This window comes from Pinus tabuliformis, chromosome 5_2 (genome assembly GCF_031772625.1).
Source record: "Pinus tabuliformis cultivar Carrire ecotype Pingquan chromosome 5_2, CPIR1, whole genome shotgun sequence".
NCBI classification, from domain to species: domain Eukaryota; kingdom Viridiplantae; phylum Streptophyta; class Pinopsida; order Pinales; family Pinaceae; genus Pinus; species Pinus tabuliformis.
The window spans coordinates 850,932,567-850,959,402 of NC_142306.1; the positions used below are offsets into that span (position 1 = coordinate 850,932,567).

The 26,836-nt window shown below is 38.1% G+C and overlaps 1 protein-coding gene across 1 annotated transcript in view; it reads right to left on the reverse strand.

Moving 5' to 3' along the window:
* Window positions 1-26,836, reverse strand: part of EMB2785 (elongation factor family protein) — a 317,292-nt gene that overhangs the window by 234,054 nt on the left and 56,402 nt on the right. The window contains exons 8-10 of the mRNA XM_089437097.1: window positions 26,620-26,718; window positions 5,393-5,516; window positions 5,209-5,272 (exon numbers count right to left, since the gene is read on the reverse strand). Of these exons, the coding sequence (XP_089293223.1) occupies window positions 5,209-5,272; window positions 5,393-5,516; window positions 26,620-26,718 (287 nt within the window). The remainder of the gene's footprint in view (window positions 1-5,208; window positions 5,273-5,392; window positions 5,517-26,619; window positions 26,719-26,836) is intronic.

Below are 26,836 nucleotides of genomic sequence, written 5' to 3' on the forward strand. Positions count from 1 at the left end.
CGGCCTATTGTGGCATCTCTCTGCAGCCTATTGCGGCATCTACTATAGCCTATATTTTGTGGATCATTGCGGCTCATTCGTCTTCACTAATGTGGCCTTTCTTCTATGATCTATGAGGCCTTCTCTGTGGAGAAAATGACGAATTTAGGCACATTGTTTCTATGTTTGGAAGGTCGAACTTCAGCAGTGTAGAGGGTCGAGTTTGGGGACTTTTCTTGGTTATTTTCTAAGCATGGTTTTATGGCTTATTCCCTGAGATAGGGACGCTATAATTATGAGTTATTGCAGGTAGGGTCGACTCTCGAGCCCTTGTTTTTGGGTGAACTGTGGTCATATGACCTATGAAAAGGGGACTAAATGTCTTGAATTTAAGTGCAAGAAGACATGGCTAGAAAGGGAAGGGTTGCATAGATTTTGATGTGATTATAAGGCTGATTTGTGGGACTAACGTGGATTGTACAGGTGCCTAACTAGGGCCGAGTTTCCTCAGAGAAGAGCCACAAGACCGAGCCCTAATTGAGTGTAAATCAGAAGTCGTTCTTGTGAATAGGGACCGAGATACATAGCTAAAATAAGGGCTCAAAGGAAAAGGGATCAACACTGCAATTGGAGGAACTTTAGGAAGCATTGGTAGATCCATTGCTTTACAAGATACCCTAATCAGTGGACCATGATCTTAGAAATTCAGTGCACAAGATACATTCCTTACAGAGGTATGTATGGTGTTCTTTATGTTGATGTCTGACAGCTTTGGCTAGATTTGAACATAATTAGTAAGGAGTCATAAGATGCCCTAACGGTTGACATTTGACGAGACCTAGTGACAGTGATGTATGGCATGATAGTCATGTTTGACAATGTGTTATATGGTTGTAATATCTTTAGTGTGATGTATGGCAGTAATACTTGTACTCTTTGTTGAGAAATGTAACTAGTTTTTGTCTTCATAATTGTTGTACTCATTTCAATATGTATCCCATGTAACAAACAAGAAAAGAAAAGAAAGCTTATTACTATCCAAGCATGGATTTCATGCTCATTATTGATGGTCTTCTAGGTAAAAGCATGTTCTTCGTGCTTTTAGGGTTAGGTCCTAGGATTTATTGTCTTGAGTCAAACGAATCAACATCATGTTTATAAGACCCTTCCAAGCAAAAATATATTTGTAAAAAGAATTATTTTTTAGTCTAGAAAGTCCTGGAAGTGCCAAAGTACAAGTCAGCCTTAAGATCATCAAGTCGGCCTAATGGAGGGAATTCGAACCCTTGTGAAGCTATATAAAGAAGCAATTTGACCTCATTTGAAGACACTCACTTCACACGTTCGATATCTAAAGAAGAAGTTCGATCTATAGCTGGGAGGAGAAGGAAAGGAGAGCGAAAGTCAAGGAATAAAAGGAAGGACGAAATTTTCTTTTTTGGGCTCTATCTATCTCATATGTGCGAAATTCTAAGGTTTTGGGTTGCAAGAAGAGGCCAAAATTGTAGAACCGAGTTGCAGTAGGACGAAGTGCAACATCTTGTAGCTAGAAAGAAGGATACTTTGTCTAGACCCCGTTGACCTTAGGAGGAGTTGTTTTGCTCCAAAAAAGTCTCAAGAAGAGGTTGATCTAGGGTTTCCTTAGAAGCTGCAAGACCGAAATTGCAAGGCCGAAGTTCAGCACTGAGTAGCAGTATCGAAGTTGACAGGTCGAAGTTGCAGTGTGTAGTAGTTTGGTGTAGAATAAAGGAAGGACTTGAAGAAGGGCTGACTTGGTGCTAGGAGGACTTGGTCTAGGGTTTGGGTCTTTGTATCTCATTTGAAGCATATTCTAAGAAGAGAAGAGTTTTTGGGTTTTCCCCTTGGAGGGGTTTTTCCCTAGCTGAGAGCCTAATATTTGTGTCCTCTATTGTTGTTATTATTGTTCTTGATATTGTTTGATGAAAATATCTAACTAAAGAACATAAAGAAGATAATAAGATTCACAAGCAAATATCAAGGTTAAGGAAAATAAGATTAACAGTTACCACTTTCCATTTTCCGACACTCTTGATAGTAATAAGTCTGTGACACATGCTCCTACTTGAGTCAAAGATCTATGCTCTTGTGACAATGATATGGAGGCAACTCTTATGGTTTCATTTATTTACCAGAGGCCATATGGAGGGCTTGTGAATGCCTCCATGTCAAATATATTTGTTGCATCTAACGAGGACCTTGCATGATACAGGGTAGGCCCTAGGAGGCCTAATGTGATTGATATAGGAATACTTATGTCTCGTTATAATTGTACTTTATACCTCAGCCGAACATTTGATGAATATCTAAGAAGAAGAATTGATTTTTGGGTTTTCCCCCTTGTGGGGTTTTGCCCTGGTCTCTGACCTAAATCCCGGTGTCTCTATTGTGTATGCTTTTCTTCTATTGTTCCTTCATGTTCCACTGCATTGCTTATGTTAATGTTCTCTCTGCCTAATTGCTAATGATGATATGGGATGAATAAAATCAGAAAATTGTTGAAAAAGTTAAAAAATGCAATTATCTTTAACAAAGAACTATCTAGCCCTAAAATTAACAATTTGTACACCCGGAATGTGGAATTCCTCATCATTGCTACCCCTTTGACCATGGCATTTCGCCTTGAGACCCCTTTTCCCTTTCGTTTCATCATTATTCACATGACAGCTATTGATTGAAGGATTTGCAAAGGACCTATCTTTCCCCTTATGGTTTGGGAACACCTAATAGGGTCAACCATTATCTTTTAAGAGAAGGCTAATTTGAGGTTTGTTGACTAGGTTTTGATGTAAAAGGTATAAATAGAGGAAAGATTCATTTGTTGAAGACATGAGAAGAAGATTGGGAATTCCCATCGAAACTTATTTCAATATCTTTTGGAGGACTAGAAAAAAATTAAGATGGATTTCAAAGTGAGGCTTATGGTCTCTCTTTTCTATTTGCATGGATGAATTTTATTGCTTAAATTACTTTTGCAAATCTATCGTAATTATCTTTTAAGAGAAGGGCATTTTTTCCATAAAAAAGGAATAATGTTTAGGCGAAACCCACTTTGAGATTTGTTGTAATCATTGTTTAGTACTTGGTTTACTACTACCACTTTTGTATGTTGAGAGGTTGTTGCTCTCTTTTGTTGTTCAATGGTTGCATGCTATTACTATTGAATGATAATTTAAAAGGTGCACCTCTTAACGGGACATCCTTTTGATTTCTACATATTAAAGATGTCCGTGTGGTTAGTTAGACCATGTTTATAAGAATCTAAATAGGCATCCTTCCATATTGTTCAAACACACCTTGATTGTTAATCTTAATTCCATCAACCCATTCAACAAGCACTGAACATGGAAATCCACCATTCCATTATTTCTAAGTATTATCATGAAACAATCGTTCCAAAATTTCCCCAAATATGCCAGAAAAGAACCAACCTAAAGTGAGAGGAAGAGTTTTTATGGCAGCATGAAGCCTTCTCAAGTGCCTCTAAGGTTTCAACTTGTTTAGGGACTTGAAAAACTTTAAGTGCGACTCTAAGAGGTAGCACATAGCACCCATATGATTTGAAATAGTTTCAATTACTATAACAAGCAAGTGTTGAACTATTAAAGAAAAGAGATGCAACCAGTGTTCCACGGGGACGCGCCCCCCCACTTGGGAAACGCATCCCCATGCTTCCTTGCGCTTCAAGGACGTGGGGACATCTAGGGGACGTTTCCCCACGTCCCCAAAAAAAGGAAACAGGAGGAAACTCGAAGGAGAGACGTTTCCCTATGTCCCTAAAAAAAGGAAACACAAGGAAACTCGAAGTGTGGACGTTTCCCTGCGTCCCCAAAAAAAGGAAACACGAGGAAAATCAAAGGAGGGACGTTTCCTGCATTTCCAAAAAAAATCGAGGTCAAATCATAAAAAAAGGTCCAAACTTCGAATTGCATCTCTTAGTGGCTCCTTCAACACACGTGTTGCTCGAATAGATCACATAGATCTAGGCCAAGATGACTTGATTGGTTGGTAGAGGATGCATGGGGATGGCGCTCCAGATCCACATTTAGCTTCATCCACTCTATCAAGAGGAACATGTTTACCTCTAGAAGAGCGGAGAAGTTAGTTGTTGTGCACAGTGCCCTATGTCTTGACCATAGGAAGACACTTGAGAATTTGAAGGGACCAACAACATGATGGGATGTTGATCCAGAGGATGATGCACAGATAGATATGGAGGAAGTACTTGATGAGACACAGATGAGGTTGGTTGGTGTGCCACTTAGCATGTTTGAGAACGCAAGTGATTCTCATTTAGATGGTGACATGGTTGATCCTAATTTATTCATGCATCAAGGGATGCAGAGACTAGCGGGGCATTACCTTGAGCAATTATGCTCATTTGTCATTTGATATGTTATGTTATTTGCTTTTTAGTTTCAGACTTCAGTTGTAGACTTTAGTTTGTTTTGAATCTTGATATATGATATATTAGACTCGACTCTATAAAAATTTGAATCTTGATGTATCAGATTTGACTTTTATTTCAAAATTCAGTATTCACAATTGGAACTTCAATATGGTTTAAACTTTTATTTTCATTATACAATGTTACAGTTACATGTATGATTGTATCATGCTTTTTGTTTTAAATTTGTTTCAGTTATATGATTCATCAATTTATCCTTCATGATGTAAGTGTTATATAATGATAAAGACAGTTAAATTATAAAATTTCAATGATATATTTATATTTTTTTAGTATTTTACTATTTTTGTCGGGGTCCCTTGTGTTAAAGACCCCGACGTCCCCCCAAGTTTCCTAAAAATTGGTGGGGAGCTTTTGCATAGGCCGCTCCCCCATCCCCGAGTCCCAGAAACTTCGTGGAACTATGGATGCAACTATAGAGCAAGACCATATGAAATAGAAGATTGAAAGGAGTCTTGAAATACTTCCTAAGAAGTCAAGGAGACTACATTAAAATATAAGGTTAAGCCCCATTTCTATCAATAGAACTATAGATTCATATTAAGAAACTTTCATCCACCAAAAACATCAAATAGAAAATAATGTGAAATTCACATAAACTATCTACTCAAAAAAAGTTAAAAAGGAGAGAATTATTCATCAGATCTTTAAAGTGAGAAAACTAATTGTCACTAATCATGATTCAAGGAAAAATTAGCATTGGTCAATAATAAGGTCATTATGTGAACATCTCTTCAACTCACATCACTTTGGGTGGAGAAACAGAAAGTTCAAAGCCTTCACGACGCATATTTTCAATAAGAATACCTGGAATCAAAAAAAAAAATATTAACATGGGATCATTGAAAAACACATTGATTAACCCACTTCATAAACAAACAAATGAACATCTATATTAAAAATAATTCTCGTTGATCTAAAACATACCAAGTTGCATTTCTCCCCTTCCTTGGACTTCAAAGGAGTCTGTTCCTGGAACTGGCACAACATTTATTGCAAGATTGGTCTCTGCTTCTGCCCTTAATCGTTCTCCAATTTTTGCTCCAGTTAGCTACAACAATGACAAACAAAATTTGATCACAACATAATCCAAATATTTTCAACATATATGTAATCTAAAAGTATTAACTGCTCCTACATACATCAAATTGAAAGGCTTTTTACAGAAGAAAATTCATTATTTAGAGGGCATTCTTTAGTTTTTGTTGATTTTGATATTCATAAATTATTAATTATTATCACTCTCCCCAGATGTTATAAAATAATATCACAAACCAAAAGCTCTACTTTGAAATCTTTAAAAATAAATGAGCAATCTAAGAAATTCAAGGATTATATAGCCAAGGATTTGCCACAATCTCAACTATTTGAAACCAAATATCTTTCACAAAAATTTTATACCCTTGTTGTTGTGACCACCTTAGCAATGATATAATGATATAAATCAAATAAGAAAATATAAAGAACAGTAAAAATTCACATAACTTCAATTTCCTTCAACAATATTATCATATGATGTTCTTAAAGAAAACCACATCGAGAACTCCTTGATTGCGATCACTATGTTAATTATACTTTTTACCCACTATGAAGTGCGCACTTATGCCCTTGATTAGCAAGCTTATTTACTCGATTACAGTAATGGATGATTTTGCTGGAAGGTGAGGAGACACATTGGATATTATACAAGATTGCAGGTGGGTCTTCATCTTGGACGTGGCCTCCCTATACGTGATCCAAGCTTTCCAGAGGGTCATAATGGCACTTGTAGGGTGAGCATTGAGAGCCATGGGCCTCCAGCATTGCAGAGCATTGTTTGCCACACCATGGGCTTCTTCAGCACCACCACAATGCTTGTTCCTACCCCAGTTTTACAAACATGACAATGCACTTGGACCATGTTGCCCAGCATACTATACATTGCATCCAACAGTTGACAGTTGATGCAGGGCCCAGAGGAGGTTTTGTCTCACCCGAAGAGACATTGGAGGGCATGTGTCATCTTCTAGCCCTCATTGATGGAGCATCGACATGATCTTGAGCCATTTGGGGACCCATGAGACCCATTTGGAGCCACAAAGCCCAAATTTGGATTTGGATATGTTTTGCAACATTTGGAGGGCATCCCCCACTTGACTATCATTTTTTAGGCCCTCACCCTCATCCTTAGCACATGTGGCCTCAACGCCAGCATTGGAGAGCACTGCGCATTAATTACATGGGCTAAAGGACAAATAAAATAATAATTATTAGTTGGCTTGTAACCAAGGGTTTGTTACCTAGTTTTAGCATTTTAGGGGCTTCATAATTAGAAATTCAAAACTATGAATCTTGTATGCATATGAGAGACTCACTCTCATTTGAATTGATCACACTTTGGATTTTCGGCTACCTCATTAGAGGATTTTCAGCCTACAACTTTGTGGAATGATTTGGATGAAGCTAATGCATTTTGATATTTGGAAAAGTTCGTTTTCTCTCTTGGAGCTTCTCTTTGGCATTTTTGTGGATGGACATACTCTTCATTGTCTTCTAAGCTTAGTCACCAGGTTCGAATTCGAGTTCGAGTTCGAGGACCTTGAAATTCGAATAAAGTTCGGCAACTCAAATTTTGTCGATAAAATTCGACATAAAATTCGACATATAGAAATTCGAAAAAAAAAATGTATATTAAAGATAGAGGGCAGATTTATACAATTATAAAGACTATCTTATTGTTAGAAATACGGATTCTAAACCCTAATTGGTTTGCAATACACATTTTCATGAACTTATTTGTATATATTGTTTTATATTTTTATTTGTATATATTTTTTATTTTTTTTATTTAACTCCAAAAAAACAATCTAATTGTATGAAATTTCTTTATATAAATGTTCAGATATAGATATCCATCATAAACTCAATTACAATTTAAATACCCTCTCTAATAATCATATCAATCACCTCTGCATCAAATTAAATAACCATACATTATTATTCATATGCCGCATCTCAAACCATGTTAATTGAGTAATGACATTCCTGCGTTTTAATGTTGCACATAAATTATTTTATATATTCCTAAATTTATAGTAGTATACTCAATCTTTTTAGGTTATGACATTATATTTTATTAATAATATTAAAGTTTTGTATATTTATATACTGATTCTAAACCCTAATTGGTTTGCAATACATATTTTCATGAACTTATTTGTATATATTGTTTTATATTTTTATTTGTATATATTTTTAATTTTTTTTATACTTTGTAACAAAAATTGAAAATTAAATATTAAATAATATTTTTTCTTTTTTAAATAGAATTAATTTTGGCTATATTGTTTTGCAAAATGAAAGTTAAAATTTTAAAAAATGTGTTTTTCTATCCATTAAATAAAATTTAGTTTTTCAACGAAATTCATACCACATACTTTCCAGCCGAAAGAAAATCTATCTACTTATGACATTGATGATCAGTTTTCATACACGCTGCTCAACCACTTCTTTGAAAATTAATTCATCATTCTCAGGTCATTGGTTAATAGAATTTCGTCCGAATCACAAATTCTTAGCAGGTGCAAGTCGTGCTTAACGACGAAAATTTTTAATTGAAATTGCCGGAAAGGTCAATCTTGATTTTCAGATCATTCGTTGACTACTCAAATCATCATTCTAAGGTCATTCGTTGAATATAATTTCGTCCGAATCATAAATTCTTGGCACGTGCTTAAAGAGAAAACTTTTGATTCTCAGATCATTCGTTTATGAAATTTCGTGCGAAGACCATCTTCTCAGTAGCTGGAAGAAATGCTTGAGGAAGAGATACTCTGGTTTTGCATTCAACATTTGAACTGGAGTTGTTATTGTTCCTTTCACTCTTTTCCAAAATGGGAGGAGGAATCCTAAGTTGAACCGAGAAATTTAGTGTACACTCTAGCACACTCAATTCAGACGGTGGCTTTTGGGCTTGCCGGTCCATACACAAGAAATTCGTCGCTTCTGTCACTCTCAATTTCCTTCTTGTAGTTATCGGATCTTAATCCAAGTCAGTGAAACGATTCAAGGGCGCTATGGCCCGTTTGCCGGTCTGGCAACCTACCGAATTGCTCCCGGATCTTAGAATCCGTATACTCTGTCTCTGTCGTGCGGCGGCAATGAAAACAACAATAAAACCTAATCTAAAGCCTAAGTTACCAACACGCATGCCCGAAAAACGAATTTGAACGCATTAAAACGAATTTAATCGATTTTAATGTCGAATTTATTCGACAAAAATTCGAATACGCATTCAAATTCGAATACGCCATTAAATACGCCGAATTGAAACGAATAAATTCGACTGTCCATTAAATACGCCGAATTTCGAATTTTTTCGATTAAATTCGCCGAATGCGGTGACTAAGCTTCTAAGTCCCTTTAAATGCTATATTTCTGAAATAATGAATGTCTAATGCATGGAATTTTAGTCTTATGGTTATTATTAAGCCCTAATTCATGAAATTTTGTTTAAGGCCTTGATACTATTGGAAAATCTTACAGGTGTTACTCATAAGATGACGAATGAATGAATGCTCCTAGAGGATAATTTGCATGTGCATCCTCGAAACTCAATAACAATTGTCATCGTGTAAAATGTTGTGTAGTTGCATCCATAGAGAACGCAGTTGCTTTCTTAGGCCTCCTTGAAGAGAGAAGTTACCAAATCAAGATCATTTTTTACTCCAATCTTCCCATTTTCTAGGCACTAGTCCTAGATCTTTGGTGATCATATTAACTCAACGAAACATCATTCTATTCACCTCTTTCTTACCTCATTTCTTCGTCCCTTTAAGACTAAGGAAGCCTCTCTAGGGCTTAGTGAGAATTTCTCTAGAGTGTGTTTTGAATTTTGGTTGGATAGACCTCTTCTATAATGTCTCCTCTAGGCAACTGCAAATTTTGAAAGAATTTCAACGATGGAAACTAAAGAAAATTGATGCCCTAGCTATCACACCAAGTGGGAACCCTTGAAGTTGCCCTTCAACTTGGGGATATCTTTAAGGTTTGTATTTTAGTAGTGTAACATTCAAAACCTTTTCTCTTAACTATCTTGACCTTGGATGTGTAGGAATTTACAGGGTAAGTTCCTCAGAAAGAACACCAAAAGGACACCGCTCACAACCAGATCACAGATCAATACACCAGTATTTTTGACGTGGTTAAAACCCTCAAAGAGGGAAACAGTCCACGGCCTGTGCCAACGTGGCTACTACAGGCAATTTATTAATCAAAGAATGAAAATTTACATAAGCTTCTCTCATGCACGGATTACCCGAACAATGACCCTCCATGCGCTTTAAATAGAACTCATGGACCAATCGGGTGTCAAGCCACGGATCAAGTGTCGGTAATACCGAGGAGAGAGTGAACCGTCGGATCACTACATATCGTGACCGTCGGATTGTAAGTTACAAAATGTACAACGGTAAAGAAACACACTTTACCTAACTCTATACCTAACTCTATACTAGACCAAGTTGAACTTAACTATTTCCTATGTGTCGGAATATCCTAACAATCCCCCTTAAGAACAACTTGGGATAGGATTGAAGGATTTACAAATATGACACAATAGGAGAAGGAAGGAGGCACTAGAGCCTATCCCCCCTTAGTGACAACTTCCTGAACTCCAAGCATATATCGAAGTTTAGTGAACTTCGCCTCTGTGAGAGCCTTTGTGAAGATGTCTGCAACCTGATCATCTATTGAACAATATTGCACTTCAAGAACATGGTCATGAATGAGCTTTCTGATGAAGTGCATGTGTAGTTCAATGTGTTTGTTGCGCTGATGCTGGACTGGATCTTTGCATAGCTGAATGGCACTTTGATTATCACACCAAAGTGTGGTTGGATGTTGCTGCTCAAAGCCAAACTCTAATAGGATCTGACGAAGCCACAAGGCTTCCTTACTAGCTTCCACGGCACCACGATACTCTGCTTCTGCTGACGAAAGAGAAATGGCAGCCTGTTTCTTACAAGCCCATGTAATAGGTCCTGAACCAAGAGTGAAGACATAACCGGCAGTAGACTTCCGATCATCAAGGTCACCAGCCCAATCAGAATCAGTGAAACCAACTAATAAAGGAGTTGCGTTGGCACTGTAATGAATCCCAAACTGTACTGTACCTCGAACATAACGAAGTATTCTTTTGGTTGCTTTCCAATGACTTTCACGGGGGTTTTGCATAAAATGAGCAACAAGGCCAACAGCAAAGGAAAGATCAGGACGAGTATGGGTTAAATACAAGAGTTTTCCTACAAGTTGACGGTATAAGGTAGCATCAACTTCAGGAGAAGTACAAGAGACTGAAAGTTTGACTCCAGACTAAAAGGGAGAAGGGGCTGGCTTACAGTCTTCCATGTGAAAATGACGAAGAATATCACAAGCATACTTGGACTGGGAAAGGGAAATACTCTCCTTGGATTGCAAGACTTGAAGACCGAGAAAATAGTGTAAGTGTCCTAAGTCTGTCATTTCAAATTTCTTTTTAAGGCTGGACTTCACATGGTTGATAAGGTTGGGATCACTACCAGTAAGAATAAGATCATCAACATAAAGAACAAGGATGATAAGAGAGTTGCCCACTTTCTTGGTGTAGATAGTATTGTCAGAATAACACCTAGAAAAGCCAGATTCTAAAAGAAAGTTATCCATTTTGGCATACCAAGCCCGAGGAGCTTGCTTGAGACCATAGAGAGATTTCTTAAGTCGACATACAAGGTTGGAGTCTGTTTGGATGAAGCCAATGGGTTGTTCCATATAGATTTCTTCATGCAAGTCCCCATGCAAGAAGGCAGATTTAACATCCATCTGATGGACTTCCCATTTTAAAGAGGCAGCAAGGAAAAGAACAAGGCGGATGGAGTTCATTTTGGCAACAGGGGAGAAGGTTTCAGTGTAGTCAATGCCTTCAACCTGTGAAAAACCCTTAGCAACAAGACGAGCTTTATGTTTATCAACTTTCCCATCTGGTCCATACTTGGTTCTGTAAACCCATTTACATCTAACAAGTTTGCGTCCCTTTGGTAGAGGAACGAGATCCCATGTATCATTTGTCAACAATGAGTGATATTCTTCATTCATAGCTGCTTCCCAATGTGGATGGCCTGAAGCTTCTGCAAAAGTGTCAGGATCATGATTTACTGGAGCTTGAGCCAGTAAAGAAGAGGCTCTTTCAAACTGAGAACGTGTACGTCGCTGATCTGTAGGATCACCGGCAAGATCACCTGCTGCATCCCGAGTAGCACGGACCCATCTTGGAAGTTGAGGATCCTGAGAAGGTGGGGGAGGATTGTCATCCTCACTTTCATCATCTGAAGAAGAAATGTTTTCAAAAGTAGAAGAGATAGGAAGAGGTGGCACATCCGCCAGACTAGGCTCGCAGGCCGATTTATTTTCATCAAATTTTACATCTCTTCTAATGATAACATTTTTGGACTTAAATGGAATAAGTCTATAACCTTTTACATCTTCAGAATATCCAACAAAAGTACATTTCTCACTCTTAGGTTCTAAAGCTTTATGCTTTTCATCTGGAATATGGGCCCATGCTTCACTTCCAAAAACACGAAAGTGACTTACATCTGGTTTAATGGAACTCCAAGCTTCTTCTGGAGTGATATTCTTAAGAACCTTAGTAGGAGTGCGATTGATTATATAATTTGCACAATTAATTGCTTCGGCCCAAAAACTAAGACTGAGTCCTTTAGATTGCAGCATACAATTAGCCATTTCCTTTAAGGTGCGATTTTTCCTTTCAGCTACACCATTTTGTTGTGGAGTGTATGGAACAGTATGTTGCATTTGAATTCCATTTTCGGTGCAAAAGTTGATGAATGTGTTTTTAACATATTCTCCACCATTATCAGTCCTTAGCTTAAGAATTTGATGTCCAGATTGTTTTTCAACAAAGGCTTTGAAGGCCAAAAAAGTGTTAAATACTTCGCTCTTGAGTTTTAAGAGGTATACCCAAGTGCGTCTGGAGAAATCATCAATGAAAGTTAAGAAATACTTGCAGCCAGAGAATGAAGCAACAGGAAGTGGACCACATAAATCACTGTGCACAAGCTGTAAAGGGGCTGAGGCGTGCCAAGAGGCACGTTTTTCAAAACTGTCCCGATGATGTTTTCCGAGTACACATCCGGAACAAACACCATCTCTGCAAGATACCATAGGAAGACCTGTCACCATATTTTCTTTACATAGATGCTGAAGGGAGCGATAGTTTAAGTGACCAAATCGCTCATGCCAAAGTTTGCTCACTTCATCATTATGAGCAACAAATACTGAGGGAAGATTTGATGACCCAAAGTTGTGAAACTTATACAACCTTGTGGAATCATCAGCAATACCAGTAGCTAGAATCTGTTTAGGATCTCTTAGATCCTTGATTACAACATCATGAGGTGAAAATTCAACAATTTTACCTTCACCTGAATGAGTTATCTGATATACAGATAGAAGGTTGCAGGATAAGGTTGGAACACATAATACATCATTAAACTGACCATTGTCTAGATGAACAGTTCCAGTCCCTACAACATTAAGAGATCTATCATCACCAACATATATATTTTAGTGTTACAATCATGTAAAGAAGAAAACATGGCTTTGTTTTTGGCCATGTGATAAGAGGCTCCAGAATCAATGAGCCACTCATGAGAATGAGAAGAAGAAGATACATTTAAAGCATAACCAGACTGAGATGATTGACAACGACATGCAGAAAGTGCCATTCCTGAAGATGAAGTTGAAGTTGAAGAATGCTCCACATGGATGTTATGTTTCTTCATTGCGGCTTCCAAGGCTTCCATCTTCTTAAAGCATTTAGATTCTAAGTGGCCATCTCGATTACAAAAGTTACAATGTCTATCAGTCTTCTTCCATTTGTTTTTATTGGTCTTATCATTTTGCTGAAATGATCTTTCATTTTGAGGCTGAGTTTGCTTAGGACCCTTGTTTGGTTTAGGACCATTCTTTTTAGGATATGACTTCTTAGGATTCTTTGAATTTGGTTGCTGCTGGGCGGCTAACGCTTTCTTGGAAGAGTTTCCAAGATTAAGAAGACCAAGGTGTAAGAGTTTTTCTTGTTCTCTTATTAAAGAATCACAAAAAGAGTCAAAGGAAGGGGGCTTGTAGTCTTTTCCTTGAGAGATGAAGACTTCTCTTGTAGAATGGAAGGTGGAAACAAATACAGAGTAGGCTGGTCCCAACTTAGTAAGGATGGAATAAATAAGGTTACTATCTTCTTTCTTAACCTTAACACCTTCTAAAAGATATCTAAGGGTCTTGAACTTAGACAAGAAATCTTCAATGCAAGAAAAATTATTAGGGTTCAATGTAAGCAACTCATTTTCAAGTTGATGGGCTCTAATTTCATTTTTAATCCCAAAAACTTTATTGATTTGTTCCATTGCTTCATGAGGAGTTTCAAGTTCTGCAATATGGAATCTAAGATCTGGAGAAATAGACATCCCTATCAAACCACGTGCTTGATCTTGTCTATTTTCCCATTTAGCAGCCTTGTCTTCATCTTTCGGTTTCTTTTCTTGGCCTGTGGCTATTCGGTAGAGACCTTTACTTCTAAGTAAATCCTCCATGTAGGACAACCATTGGAAGTAGTTGGTGCTGTCAAGGGTAACTTGGTATTGACTTTCCATTTCAACAGAAACTGAAGCTGAAGATGCTGAAAGTAAGTGTTCCAATGGATAGATCTCGAAAAATTAGGCTGGTTTAAAAAAAACGGCTCTGAAAAAGGCTTCCGGATGAAGAAGTTATGGCTTTTTGAAAAAAAGTTGTTGAAGTTGCCGACGAAGTGCGGGAATGAAAAAATCCGCCCCCACAAAATGGAGACTTGAACCCAAGACCTCTACTCTCTTAAAATAGCTTTGAACCAATTGATCTATACAAAAAATTTGAGAGAGAGAGAGAGAGGGGGGGGGGCCTTGGTTTGCGTGCTTGCCTTGAGAAAGCTCTTTTTCCCTACAAAACACAAAACACAAAACCCAACACGGACATGCAAAGAAAACGAACCTTATGGCTCGAAGTTAGCTTTAGCCAAAAAACTAGATATTTTCAAAAATGAACCTTGCGGCTCAAAGTTAGCTTTGGCCGGAAACTAAATATTTTTCTCAATGTTTCTGATTTTCCAAGATCACACTAAGGTGCAGGGAAAAGAGCATACGCATGAGAAAAAAAACTTCCTTTCTGTTTCTGATTTGCCCAGATCGCACAGAGTCGCAGGGCAAAGAGCATACGCAGAAATGAAAGGTATAGATCCGGTAATAAAAAAGGCTAAATAAACAGAAACCGAAATAAGCAGAGAGAAAATAACAGTAAACTGCAAATAAAGACTGTATACCTCCAGATCTAAAAAATGACGCAGCTAGGGCTACCGGAAACCTTTTCGCGTGAAACGAAAGGGGTTCCTCACTGGAACAGATGCTCCGAACACAACAGAGCAGTCCTCTCGGCCTGAAAGCAGTCAGAAACAGCAGATCTAGGAAACGGCAGTCGGATGCAGTTCTACCGGCTTCAGATTTGGATCACCAACGGACGCGGCCCTCAAATAGCTCTGATACCATGTAGGAATTTACAAGGTAAGTTCCTCAGAAATAACACCAAAAGGACACCGCTCACAACCAGATCACAGATCAATACACCAGTATTTTTGACATGGTTAAAACCCTCAAAGAGGGAAACAGTCCACGACCTGTGCCAACGTGGCTACTACAGGCAATTTATTAATCAAAGAATGAAAATTTACATAAGCTTCTCTCATGCACGGATTACCCGAACAATGACCCTCCATGCGCTTTAAATAGAACTCATGGACCAATCGGGTGTCAAGCCACGGATCAAGTGTCGGTAATACCGAGGAGAGAGTGAACCGTCGGATCACTACATATCGTGACCGTCGGATTGTAAGTTACAAAATGTACAACGGTAAAGAAGCACACTTTACCTAACTCTATACTAGACCAAGTTGAACTTAACTATTTCCTATGTGTCGGAATATCCTAACAGGATGAAATCTTACCTCGTCAAATATTTCAACCCTAGGTCTCGAATAGTGTTTCTCAAGGGGTTTTTCGTGGAAACCCTTACAAGCTTCTCCCAAAGCTCACACCTTAAACGAACCTTTCCATTGAATGAGCCATCCTTCCTTACTTTGAATCCTATTATAAGACACATTAATTACAAGTGGCGGATTCTAGGACTCCTCCCGTTTAGAAAATCTGAGAAGAGAAGGAACATAAGTTGCTGTGACAGTGGGCCTTTGTGCCAAATTGTTGTCGCCCCTCTAGCTTTAGCCTATTTACTAGGCCTACCAATTTGTGCAGCAACATTTTGGTGGACACAAGATGTGTGTCTTGTTCCTATATGACATCATTGATATATCCATTTGGCGACTCCATTGGAGGGGAACGAAGCCCTTGTTCCTCATTGAACCTCAAAGCTAATGCTTGTAGGGTGTAGCAAGCATCTCTCAAGGCACTTTGAATTAACCATGGCGACTCCACAACCAATTGTTATGCAAAGATCAAAGAGATGCCTCACACTGTTGTTCCCCATAGTAAGCAAAGAAATGAAAATGAATTTGATCTCATTGGAAAACATCTCGATGAGTACAAGGAAGACTACAAGCATTTCGTTAAAGAATGCACGACTACAAATTACTTACTCAATTTATGCAGCAAGGAAAGGGATGAAGAACACGAGATGCAACTCCAATACAAGAACAATCCTTCATGGGGGCTATATTGGGATATCTTGCAAAGAAACGGGGAGGTCACTATCTTATGTGATATTGTGCAAGAGATACATGGTGACTTACATCAAGATCAAGAAGAAGGTTTTGGCTTGGACCACTAAGATGAAAGAATCAATGAAGATCCAGACAGAGCCACGAGTATTCAAGATTGTGATTCCCAAAACAATCTAGCAAACAAAGAACTTATGGAAGAGCTTTGTGCCACAAATCGGGAAAATGAAAGCTCAGTGGTACAAAATGAGGAAACTAATGAAGTTGGTCCAAAGGGAGTTGAATGATGTCTTTCATAAAGATCTGAGAAATGTGGATACCATCGCTTCTCCTGAATTTGACCTGGTAGTTCCATGCATGTAATGAAGGAAAGCGGGAATATCTTCTTATCATACCCCTAAGGATCCCATAGAGCATTACACCCCTACGAAGAATCTGGATAAGGAATTCCTGAGCTCGGTTGTTCACTCCTCCATTCTATGTTTGCAAGAAAGGATTCAGTTTGTAGCCTGGTGTCCTTCCCTTCATCCACTACCTCTTTCTATGATGTATCGATCTCTTATTTTCCTGCCTTCGACCCATGTGATCCTGCATATGATTCTTCCTATCTCTACCGTTGGATTTATTGCATGAGTAATCATAGGGGCATGAACTCTTATACTGATCTACTGATATGTTGGTTGCATTGGTTGTATGATTACACTTAACATTCGCACAATGTAGCCATGCATGTTAGAGCAGGATGCATTGCATATTGATTTTTGCATTGTAACCTAATATCATATTATGTTATCATGCTAGATTAGATGAATATACATTAGATTTTCATTTTAGAATAGATTTTATTTGTTGTCAATTTTTATGGACTAACAAAGGCGTGGGCGATCAAAGGACATCATTGAAACATGTTGCCCCATTCGATTTATGATGTGTAGGTAATAGGTCTACGATCCCAACAAATTGTTGGTCTCCTCATGACCTCCCTGTTCAAGTACATGGTTTGTGCACTCTACGGAGAGCGCATGTCCCAGTTGGAGCCAAATGTTACCCACCACCAATGGGTGACCCCTATAGGAGAAATTTTCTCCTAGGTTTGTCTTTAGCCGACAACCAGCAATCCCCTTGCATCCACCTAATAGCTCGATGTGTTATTATTCCCCGCCACCTGAGCCAGCCATTATGTGCCCTTGCTCATCTGTCATGATTGTATGTTTGAAGGCGAGCCTTCCAACCCCGAAGGTATGGTTTTTCATTATGTAATTGGGTGTTTATGCCTGCATTAAATATGTGAGCCCTCATTGTAACATTCAACATCACTTGTACATTTCATATATATTAATAAAATATTATTTACAAAATACATTGGTGTATTTTATTTAAAGTCAACAAGTTATAGTTTTGTCACTTCAGTGGTATCAAATCCATGCCAGTCTTTGAACGTTATCTGCCGCACAGTATGTCGTTAAGTTTTCGCCCTGAATTAATTGACCAATTTAGTAAAATTCAAGAAACATTTCAGCAATTAGAAAATTCATGTGCAGAAGTTACAGCATGTCTAAAGAAAAGTTATGCAGAAATCCATAATAAGAATGATGATAATGAAAATGAAGATGTAATAGATAATGATGAATATGAAAATGATCTCGATCAAGATGAGGATCCAGATGAAACTGATCTTGATGTTGATGAGGATGATATAGATCAAGATGATGATCTAGATGAAGTTGATCTTGATGTGGATGAGAATGATATAGATCAAGATGATTATCCAAATGTAGATGAAGATGATGATCCAGATGAAGATGATGTGGATGAGGAATATCTTGAGAAACAAGAAGATGAACAATATCATAACAATGAGGGAGATGCTGAAGAAGACAAAGATGATGGAAAAGGTGGGGAAGAAGAAGACCACAAAGAAGTTCGAGTGAAAGATGTTGTTCAAAGATTATGTTCGGATGAATGCAAATAGATTCTAAACCAGCTGCTACAGGCCATTCAACACTTGCACTCTACAAACATCCTCCATCGAGACCTGAAACCCCATAATATTCTCATCGCACCCAACCAACTCGTAAAACTCTACGACTTCGGTCCCTCCCGAATCGAAAACAGCCAGATGAATCGGTTGGTGGTGACTATCTCATACAGGTCGTTGGAGCTCCTATTCACCGACGACGCCAATGGAAACTATTATTACAACCCCACCATCAACATATGGTCTCTCGGCTGCATTTTCGTAGAGCTTCTCGACCACAACAATGTCAACGATGGCACTCTCTTCAACAACCTGTGCGACGATATGGCCATCTCGGCGTGCCTAAGAGAGATCTTCATTGTCGTTCCCAAGCCCTCCGTCGACGATCCCCTTGACTTCCTTGAGAACAGCGCCATCCGTGCCACGTTCAGTTTGGGTTACCACCATGCCCACGAAAGAGTCTCTGAAAACCGTGGTTCCACATGTTGTGCACGAGGCGGTGGATCTACTGGAGAGAATGTTGGCTTTTGACTCATGGAAGAGTGATAACTCATGGTCATCTCTGAATCAACATGTGTTCCCCGTGTTGGGAAGATTCAGTTGTGAGGATTACAAACAGATCTCTACATCTCACGCCACCAAACTCCATACCGTCATTCCTCCCCCATTGTCATTCAATTCATGTTTCAGCCACATTCAGGTAACAAGAAAAACCACTAACATCGCCACTACTAGTGACGAAAATAGAGACACCAACATCCAAGAGGGAGCGATACCGATTAAACAAGAAGGAGCGGTAACGAGAGGAGGACAGGAAGAATTCGACAGGTTCTTGGTTCCGATAGATAATATGGAATGTTGGTGCACGACACAGAACTTAAAGACACATTTTGAGAGCTACGGGACAGTGAACCGCATTACCATCCCTACAAATGAGTTTCGGAACCCACAAGGATATGTGTACGTGGATTTTTCAGATCTGGCCAGTGTCGACAAATGGCATGGCCACTCCTAAGAAAGGAGCGTCATCAAAGTCTTTAAGTGGCCAGAACCATTTCTTATAGAGCACGTAGTAAAACTACTAGGTAAAGAAATGGGTGAGGGTATGGATGAGCACTCCCTCGTGACGATGGTACAAAAGAGACAAACCACTAGCGTGTTGACAAGTCAACCGACATGCATGTACGAATGTGACCGTACCATTCCATACAAGTGCATAACAAAATAAATTAAACGACCTCAACAAAAAAAAATAACTTTATAAAGCTATTATAATTTAACTTTATTCAATTATAAAGTTATTTTATAATAATTTTTTTATATAGTTATTTAAAATAATAATAATAATTTAAAAAAAAATTATATATATATGAGGTTTAAAAAAAATAGAAAGGAAGAAAGAAAGGGTGAAAGGAAAATGGATTAAGTTCAACAATACCACTTACACATGCTAAAATGAGTAGGCAACGTGAAGGAAATTGTCGTCAATTAAGCTTTGAGGACAAAGCTTTTCGAAGAAAGAGGCAATGTTATGAATATAATTCATAACAAATAAAATAAATAAAAATAAATGTAAATAATAATCAAAGTAGTGATTATTTTAATAAGTCATTAGTTTAATGAAAAGGCATGTCTAAAAAGACATGGCCAGTCATCAAGGGGCACCTGCCTAGGTATATATGTGGGCCCTCATTGTAACATTCAACATCACTTGTACATTTCATATATATTAATAAAATATTATTTACAAAATACATTGGTGTATTTTATTTAAAGTGAACAAGTTACAGTTTTGTTGCTTCAAAGCTCAAGGGATTCTTATGAAATCAGTCAAAGGTCCCCTCATTCCCTATATAGCAGGATTGGAGACATCAAAAGAGATATATGATAAGCTGATAGAACTATTCTTTGAAGATGTGATAAGAAAGGTCATATCACTTAGATCTGATCTACACAAATTAAAGATATCAAAGGATGAAGGGATATCTTCATTAGATCTCAACTACAAGATCTGGGAGAGATGATTTCAGATAAGGAAATGATCTCCATTGTTCTAAATACACTAACTGATGGATAAAGTAACAAATGTCCATGGGGATAAGAAAGTTATCCCATTCAACAACTTATGGTTTCTATGCAAGATAGAAGAAGACAGGTTGAGGGAAAAAAGTATTTAGACATTTGTCGAAAGGAAAGAAGAACATAGCTAAGATTCAATGCTATGAGCATTTCTAGAAAGATTGACCTAAGCTAAAACAGGGCAATAACAAGGAAGGTAGAGAAGAAGTCCATTTCACCGAAGAAGTGGAGGAAGTTGAAAGAAGGAAGTCCAAGGTAGAAGAAAAGCATTAGAAGAGCGAGCTCGTAACATCATCACAGGAAACATGGAGGATGTCTGGAACAAAATCTATGGCAGTCAAATATGAAAGATATAGCTCTTGAGAACCTTATTAGAAACTTAAGGAAGGGACAAAGTCATCTAGGGCAAGTCTCATAATACATCAGTCAAAAGGAAACATATGTTGGATAGGGATATGCAAGATCCTCAAGATTCTCTGATAGAATCCTCATTGGAAGGATCATTGATCTAGAGAGGAAGCAAGTGTTTCATCATAAACTCCAACTTGTAGAATTCATGGGATAATGGTATGATGACGTATGAAGCAGATCAAGGGATTGAAGCTCTTTTTCAATCAAGGAAGTTGTTGAAAGAAGCCTAGATGACCTAAGGGAAATGAGGTATGTATGCTTGTATTCGATATTATAAAGTCATGTTATATTGTTGCAAGTAACATTGATCATGTTCTATCTTGAGAAGCATGATCTAGGAAAGGAATCTCCTCCTATGAAAGGATTCCGGAAGACATGAGTCACACTAGATGAAATCAACATAATATGCCCTCATATGAAGTATGAGGTGGTTGACTACAATTGAGAAACTTTGATTGGAATGAAATGAAATGTGTGAAGAAAGGAAGGAAGAGATTGTGAGATATGCAACCATGGTAAAGGCAATCAACATCTGGAAGACCAAGAATATTTGACTAGGAAATCTCTCGGAAAGATATGAAGACTCTGATGGAAGTCTAGAAAAGATGGAGACCCTTGACAATGGATATCTTTGGGAGATATGTCAACATGTATGCAAGATGCTGATGCACACTGGAAGATGTCATGATGAAAGACCATCACAAAGGTAATTTTGATTTAAGTGTTCATTTCTTATTTTTGAACAAATATCTGGATGGGTTTATGCAGGTCTGCCAAGGGAAGAACTGTGGATGTCTTCCAAGAGGACCATATAGAAGGATGTAAGATCCTTCCAGAAAATATGGCATGAAGAAGGCAACATGACATGAAGCAAGGCCAGATGAAGACTAATGGATCACTTTCTGATGAAAGGAATAATGACATGACTGACTCATGGATGAAAGTGATGGATGGTCTGTGCCCTATGAAGAAGCCCCAAAAGATGAAGACTCCTTGACAAAGAAATTCATGACATCGAAGGAAGGAGCTCTTCAAGCAACTGGTTGAGGAGTTTTTGTAGGTCCCTAATTAAGAGGGAGCCTAAAAACAAGTTTCTTACTTGGAAGAAACTTGGAAATTCCTAAGCCAAGAGGGAGCTTAGGTACATTCCTTCCATAGGAATGAGTACATACTGTTATTGCAATTGATATGTGCTCCCTAATTAAGAGGGAGAGATAGACACATCATTCTGGTCTTCACCTGGGAAGACAGAATGGAGGATTGGGTAAATATCTGGCATCCGATGCTCTTTGAGGATGAGATAGGGCATCCAAGATAAGAGTAGTCGTAGAGGACCAATATTCTTTGAGCATTGGCTATCCATGATAAGAATAGTCCAAAGTACGTCAGACTCTATGAACACCCGAGGGGAGTATGTACCTTGAGAGACAATGATTATGGTGTCTATAAATCATTGGTCTCGCCAGCATTGTGCTCTGATCATGTGGATAGAGTTGTTAGTCAAGGCCTTGCTATGTGACAATGTTGGTTAAATATGATGCTAGACAGATGGGTTACCAATCTGATTCTTCTTATGAGAAATTCTTCAGATTGAGAATGACCAAGTACCATTATGAATACCTCCCTAGTTAAGAGGGAGTGTTGAAAAGTGTAACTAGGTTCGGTCTTCATAATGACATGTAATTATGATCTTTGTAAATGATGAAAAGAAGAAAATAAAATTATTTTTGTAATGCCTTGCTTCATGGGTTTCATGAGCAAGAGTTTTTATTTTAGATGGCTCCCATTGAGAGCCTTTAGGATTTGTCATAAAAGTCATATAGAGTCAATGTCATGTATGAAGAATGTATATGAGTCTATAAAAGTGTCTAATAGCCCTCCAATGACAAGCACAAGTCCTCCTCTTCATGTCGACTTCAAGATGAAGTAACCAACTCATGTCGACTCACCTATTTGGAGACACACCGGTTCGAGATCACAGGTCGGCTTATTTATGGGTCAACAACTATATATAGGCGTGAAGGCACTTCGCATTTCCACAATGAGAAACTCACATATCTCTCTGAAGTTTCGGTGGACAATTACAGTGAGGAGTTCGGATGTTAAATCGCAGAACAAAACTTGGATGGGTAGGGACAGGGAGGATCTTTAGGAACAGAAGTTCGGATGTCTCTGTGACTTCATATGGACAGTGGCAGAGTGAAGTTCACATATATCTCTGATATTCGGATAAGGATACACAAGTCAGACTATGATTTGATGCCACCACTGCTAGGAGAATTCGGAAGGAAGGTCACAAGAGTGTGATAAGATCTCAGTATTGTTACAAGGAAAAAGGTCTCAGTGGTGTCTCAAAGGGCAGCGAATATGGTTCAGTGATATAGGTTCGGTATCCTTGACTAACACAATGACCATAGTTCGATGTCATCACTTATGGTACGAAGTCTGAAGTAGAAGGAACCCAGAGAGAGTAATCAAGAAGGAGGAAGAGGACTTGTGTCTTGGTCTTGAAGTGGCTAATAGGTCAAGGGTCTTGGTCTTGGTATTCGTCAATTGGAATCTCTATAAGAAGAATTTGTGTGGGTTTTCCTCTCAAAGAGTGAGAGGTTTTGGCCCTGGCAAATAGCCTACATTCTGCGTCTCTTATCTATTTATGTTCATGCAGTGGTTACTGTTTGATGAAGAAGAACACTAATAATCTCTGAAGAAGAAGATTCTAATATAAGAAGCAAAAAACATTCACAAGCAATTACTAATCGAAAAGAAATCACCTAATGTTAATGCCCTAGATTTCCCAACACGAAGTGGCATGATTGAGTGCCAAGTAGGAAAGGTGACATGTATTTCTATTTTGATAATAATATTATAGTATCATAAGGATAATAATAATAATATTAGTGATAATATTGATGATTAAGTAAAAATTGAACAATTAAGATTGATTAAGGATAAGTTAAGTGATTTTCCATCATCTATACTTGATTACCAATTGAAGCAAGGTGATTTACTATTTTTGGAAAGTCATGCTTGAAATGATAGACATGACTTTCTATTTTTAGAAAGTCACTCTAAAATAGTTAGAAATGAGATTTATTCAAGGAAATTCATCCCTTAACTGCCAATTTTCAACATAATTGTTGTGAATGGCCGAGTGAGGGTCTCTATCCAAAGATAGATAGTTGCTTGTATTATTGTATTGGGCAGAGATAGGGTTGGTATACAGGTTTATTCCTTGTTGTTATGACTAAAGTACTAAGAGTATTAGTATGACAATGAAATTAATGGCAATTGCTTATGACCAGGAACAAAGCTATTATAACTATGAATATATATATATATATATATATATATATATATATTGTTGAAGTGATGACAAGGTCCAATTTAGTGAGGGAACATGTTGTTGTTGCTAGGGTTTTTTTTCAAGGAATTTCTAGGATGCCCAAAGTATATCGTATTGCAGAGGTTTTGTGTCAAAGGCAGTTGCATGTTTGATTTGTTTGATGAATATCTTCTTGATGTTGATAACTGAGATCAGATTGATTATTGGTTGTTGACAACAGTGTGTGTATTACTGAGCAAAATTTGGAAATGGAACTGATGTCATAGCTGAGTGTAAATCAATGTTGTGAGCAATGTTTTAAAACTCCGACTCCGACTCGGTCGAGGGTCGACTCCGACCCGGTATCGACTCGGCCAACTGGATTTCAATGACTCGGTCGTTGTAAAAAATACATTAAATATTTATTTTTTATAAAAACACATAATTTTAAAGATTTTCATTCATGTTTCCAAACACACAGCATTAGAATATAGATAGAAGACAACATATGATCAAAGTAGGCTCATGAATATATCCATTATATCAAAATGGCACCCAGTGCACTGTCCAATACATACACGATGATTATATAGAGATCAAAACAAAAACACATAACCAAGGAGGCTATAAATGGCCTCTACAACAAAAGTCTGTGACCAGTACTACTGGCTACTGCTACAGTTACCAACATCATTTGGCTCAGTGTTACTTGGAAGCGGGACCAAAAGCGGGGAGCGAGAGCGAAAACGGGAGTGGGAGCGACATTTTCAGAAGCTCCCGGTTTGGGAGCGAATCCCGGAGGAGTTCGACAACCAATGTCATTAACATCAAGGTACATAGAGGGATTGGTGCTCTTGATTAAATACGAGTTCCATACCCTAATACATGACAAAATTCAATGGAAACATTGCAATCCCCCAATCCTGAAATCCTGAAAAACTGATAAGTCTGCTGGATTTTGAATGAAATCTAAAATTCTACTTTCTCCATATGGAATCCAATGAGGCCGGAACCACTAAGAATTTAACATTACCATGAAATTTGAATAGCATATCAATACTAGGAGAGGGGAATGGACCCCAAAAACCAAAAAACCAATTAATAAAACCATTTGTAGTCCCCCACACTCAGAAAAAACATTAAAAAAAATCAAAAAATTGTGTTTTTGGGGGTTCACTGGCCGCTTTCCTTGACCTGGCCAAGTTGATACGGACTCGGCCTCGGCCGGCCGAACCGGTTCAACCACCGAGTTGAAATTTTTTTGGCCGACTCAGACCAACTCAACCGAGTCAATTCCGAGCCAGCCGGGTTTAAAAACAATGGTTGAGTGAAATGTTGTTGTTAGAGTTTGATATATATACCAGAGTGTCTACAGAGAATTAATTATTAACGTATGCTACGGTTTGCATCATAGTTTGTTTTTTGGCGTTTACAGGGCTACTTGCAGAGAATGTATTTTGTTGTTGCTATGGTTTATCTGTGCAATGTGAAGTTAAGCAGTACTAATGTGTTAAGTTGGTGTTTGGCAGTGATAGGCAGAAATAGAGGTTTTACAGAGGCATGTATATGTTTTGAGCAGAGTTGTTGAGACAATAAAGTGGTTTTATGGCAAAGACAGTGATGATTACAAGTTGACAGTAGTGATAGTAGTGGCATTGACAGTGATATCGCAAGATCAGAGGCAGTGCCACAATGCTAATAATAGCAACCATGGCTAAGCAATGCATTCAGTGTCATTTATCGTATTCTTCTATCTTTTGTCTTTAAGGTGGCAGGGTGGTGCAAGGTGGAGATTAGAGTCTCCTTCAAGTTGGAGCCTGAGAACACTTCAGGGCAGCAGGGTGGTGCTAGGGCAGGTTGGAGCCTGTGCAGGGTGTTCTCGCATCCTTTCAATCAGAGCTGATAAAACCAGGGCGTTGGAGCATCCTTCTAGTTGGCGCTAGTAAATCAAGGAGATGGAGCTTCCTTCAGGTTGGGGCCTGTAAACCAAGGGGTTGGAGCCTCTTTCAGTGATGTTGAAAATCTTGGACGTTGGCGCTTCCTATTGATGTAAATTTTGAAGACATATATTAAGAAGCATTCGGTGGTTTTTCTCCCAGAAGGGTTTCCACCTAAAAATCTCTTAACTACTGTCTTGGATGTTGTGCATTGTTGAATGGTGTTGTGATCTGTTCATGTGGTGTGATGCTAACTTACGTTTTTAATCTAATGTTAATGATAATCAATACTCTGTGAAGTTAAAATTATCTGATTGAAGATTCACCCCCTTCTCAGCATTTTTAACAAAAATCCTAGACAAATTGACACAAAAGAATTATAAGGCTCTCGTTCTAACTTCAGCTTGTGAGGTCTTCTGAATTTCTTGTTGACTTCATCTTGTCTTTCCTGATGAACAATAAAATTTTAACAGGAAAATGACCAGTGCTCAGTCATAAACTACAACCCTTCAATAAGTTATATCTGCTAAAGTGTTTTTGACAGAAATTGAGGGAACAAGAAAAAGGAGATGCATCCTGAAATTTTACACACAACAAAAAAGACAGTATTTCTACTGTATTTCTATTACATTATACCTGGGTTCCATCACGACCACCAAGGGAAGAGTCGTTGACACTAAATGTCATTGATATTGTGGGCGGATCCAATTCTATTGCTGGCAATGCAGTTGTCACCTGAAAACATGGAAAACTCTGATGAACTCAAAGCTAACTTCAAAAAAAATCCAACTTTTATAGCCTTCATGATTGTTCAACAAGTACTGTGCAATTTGCTAGAACTTAAAATAGTTCT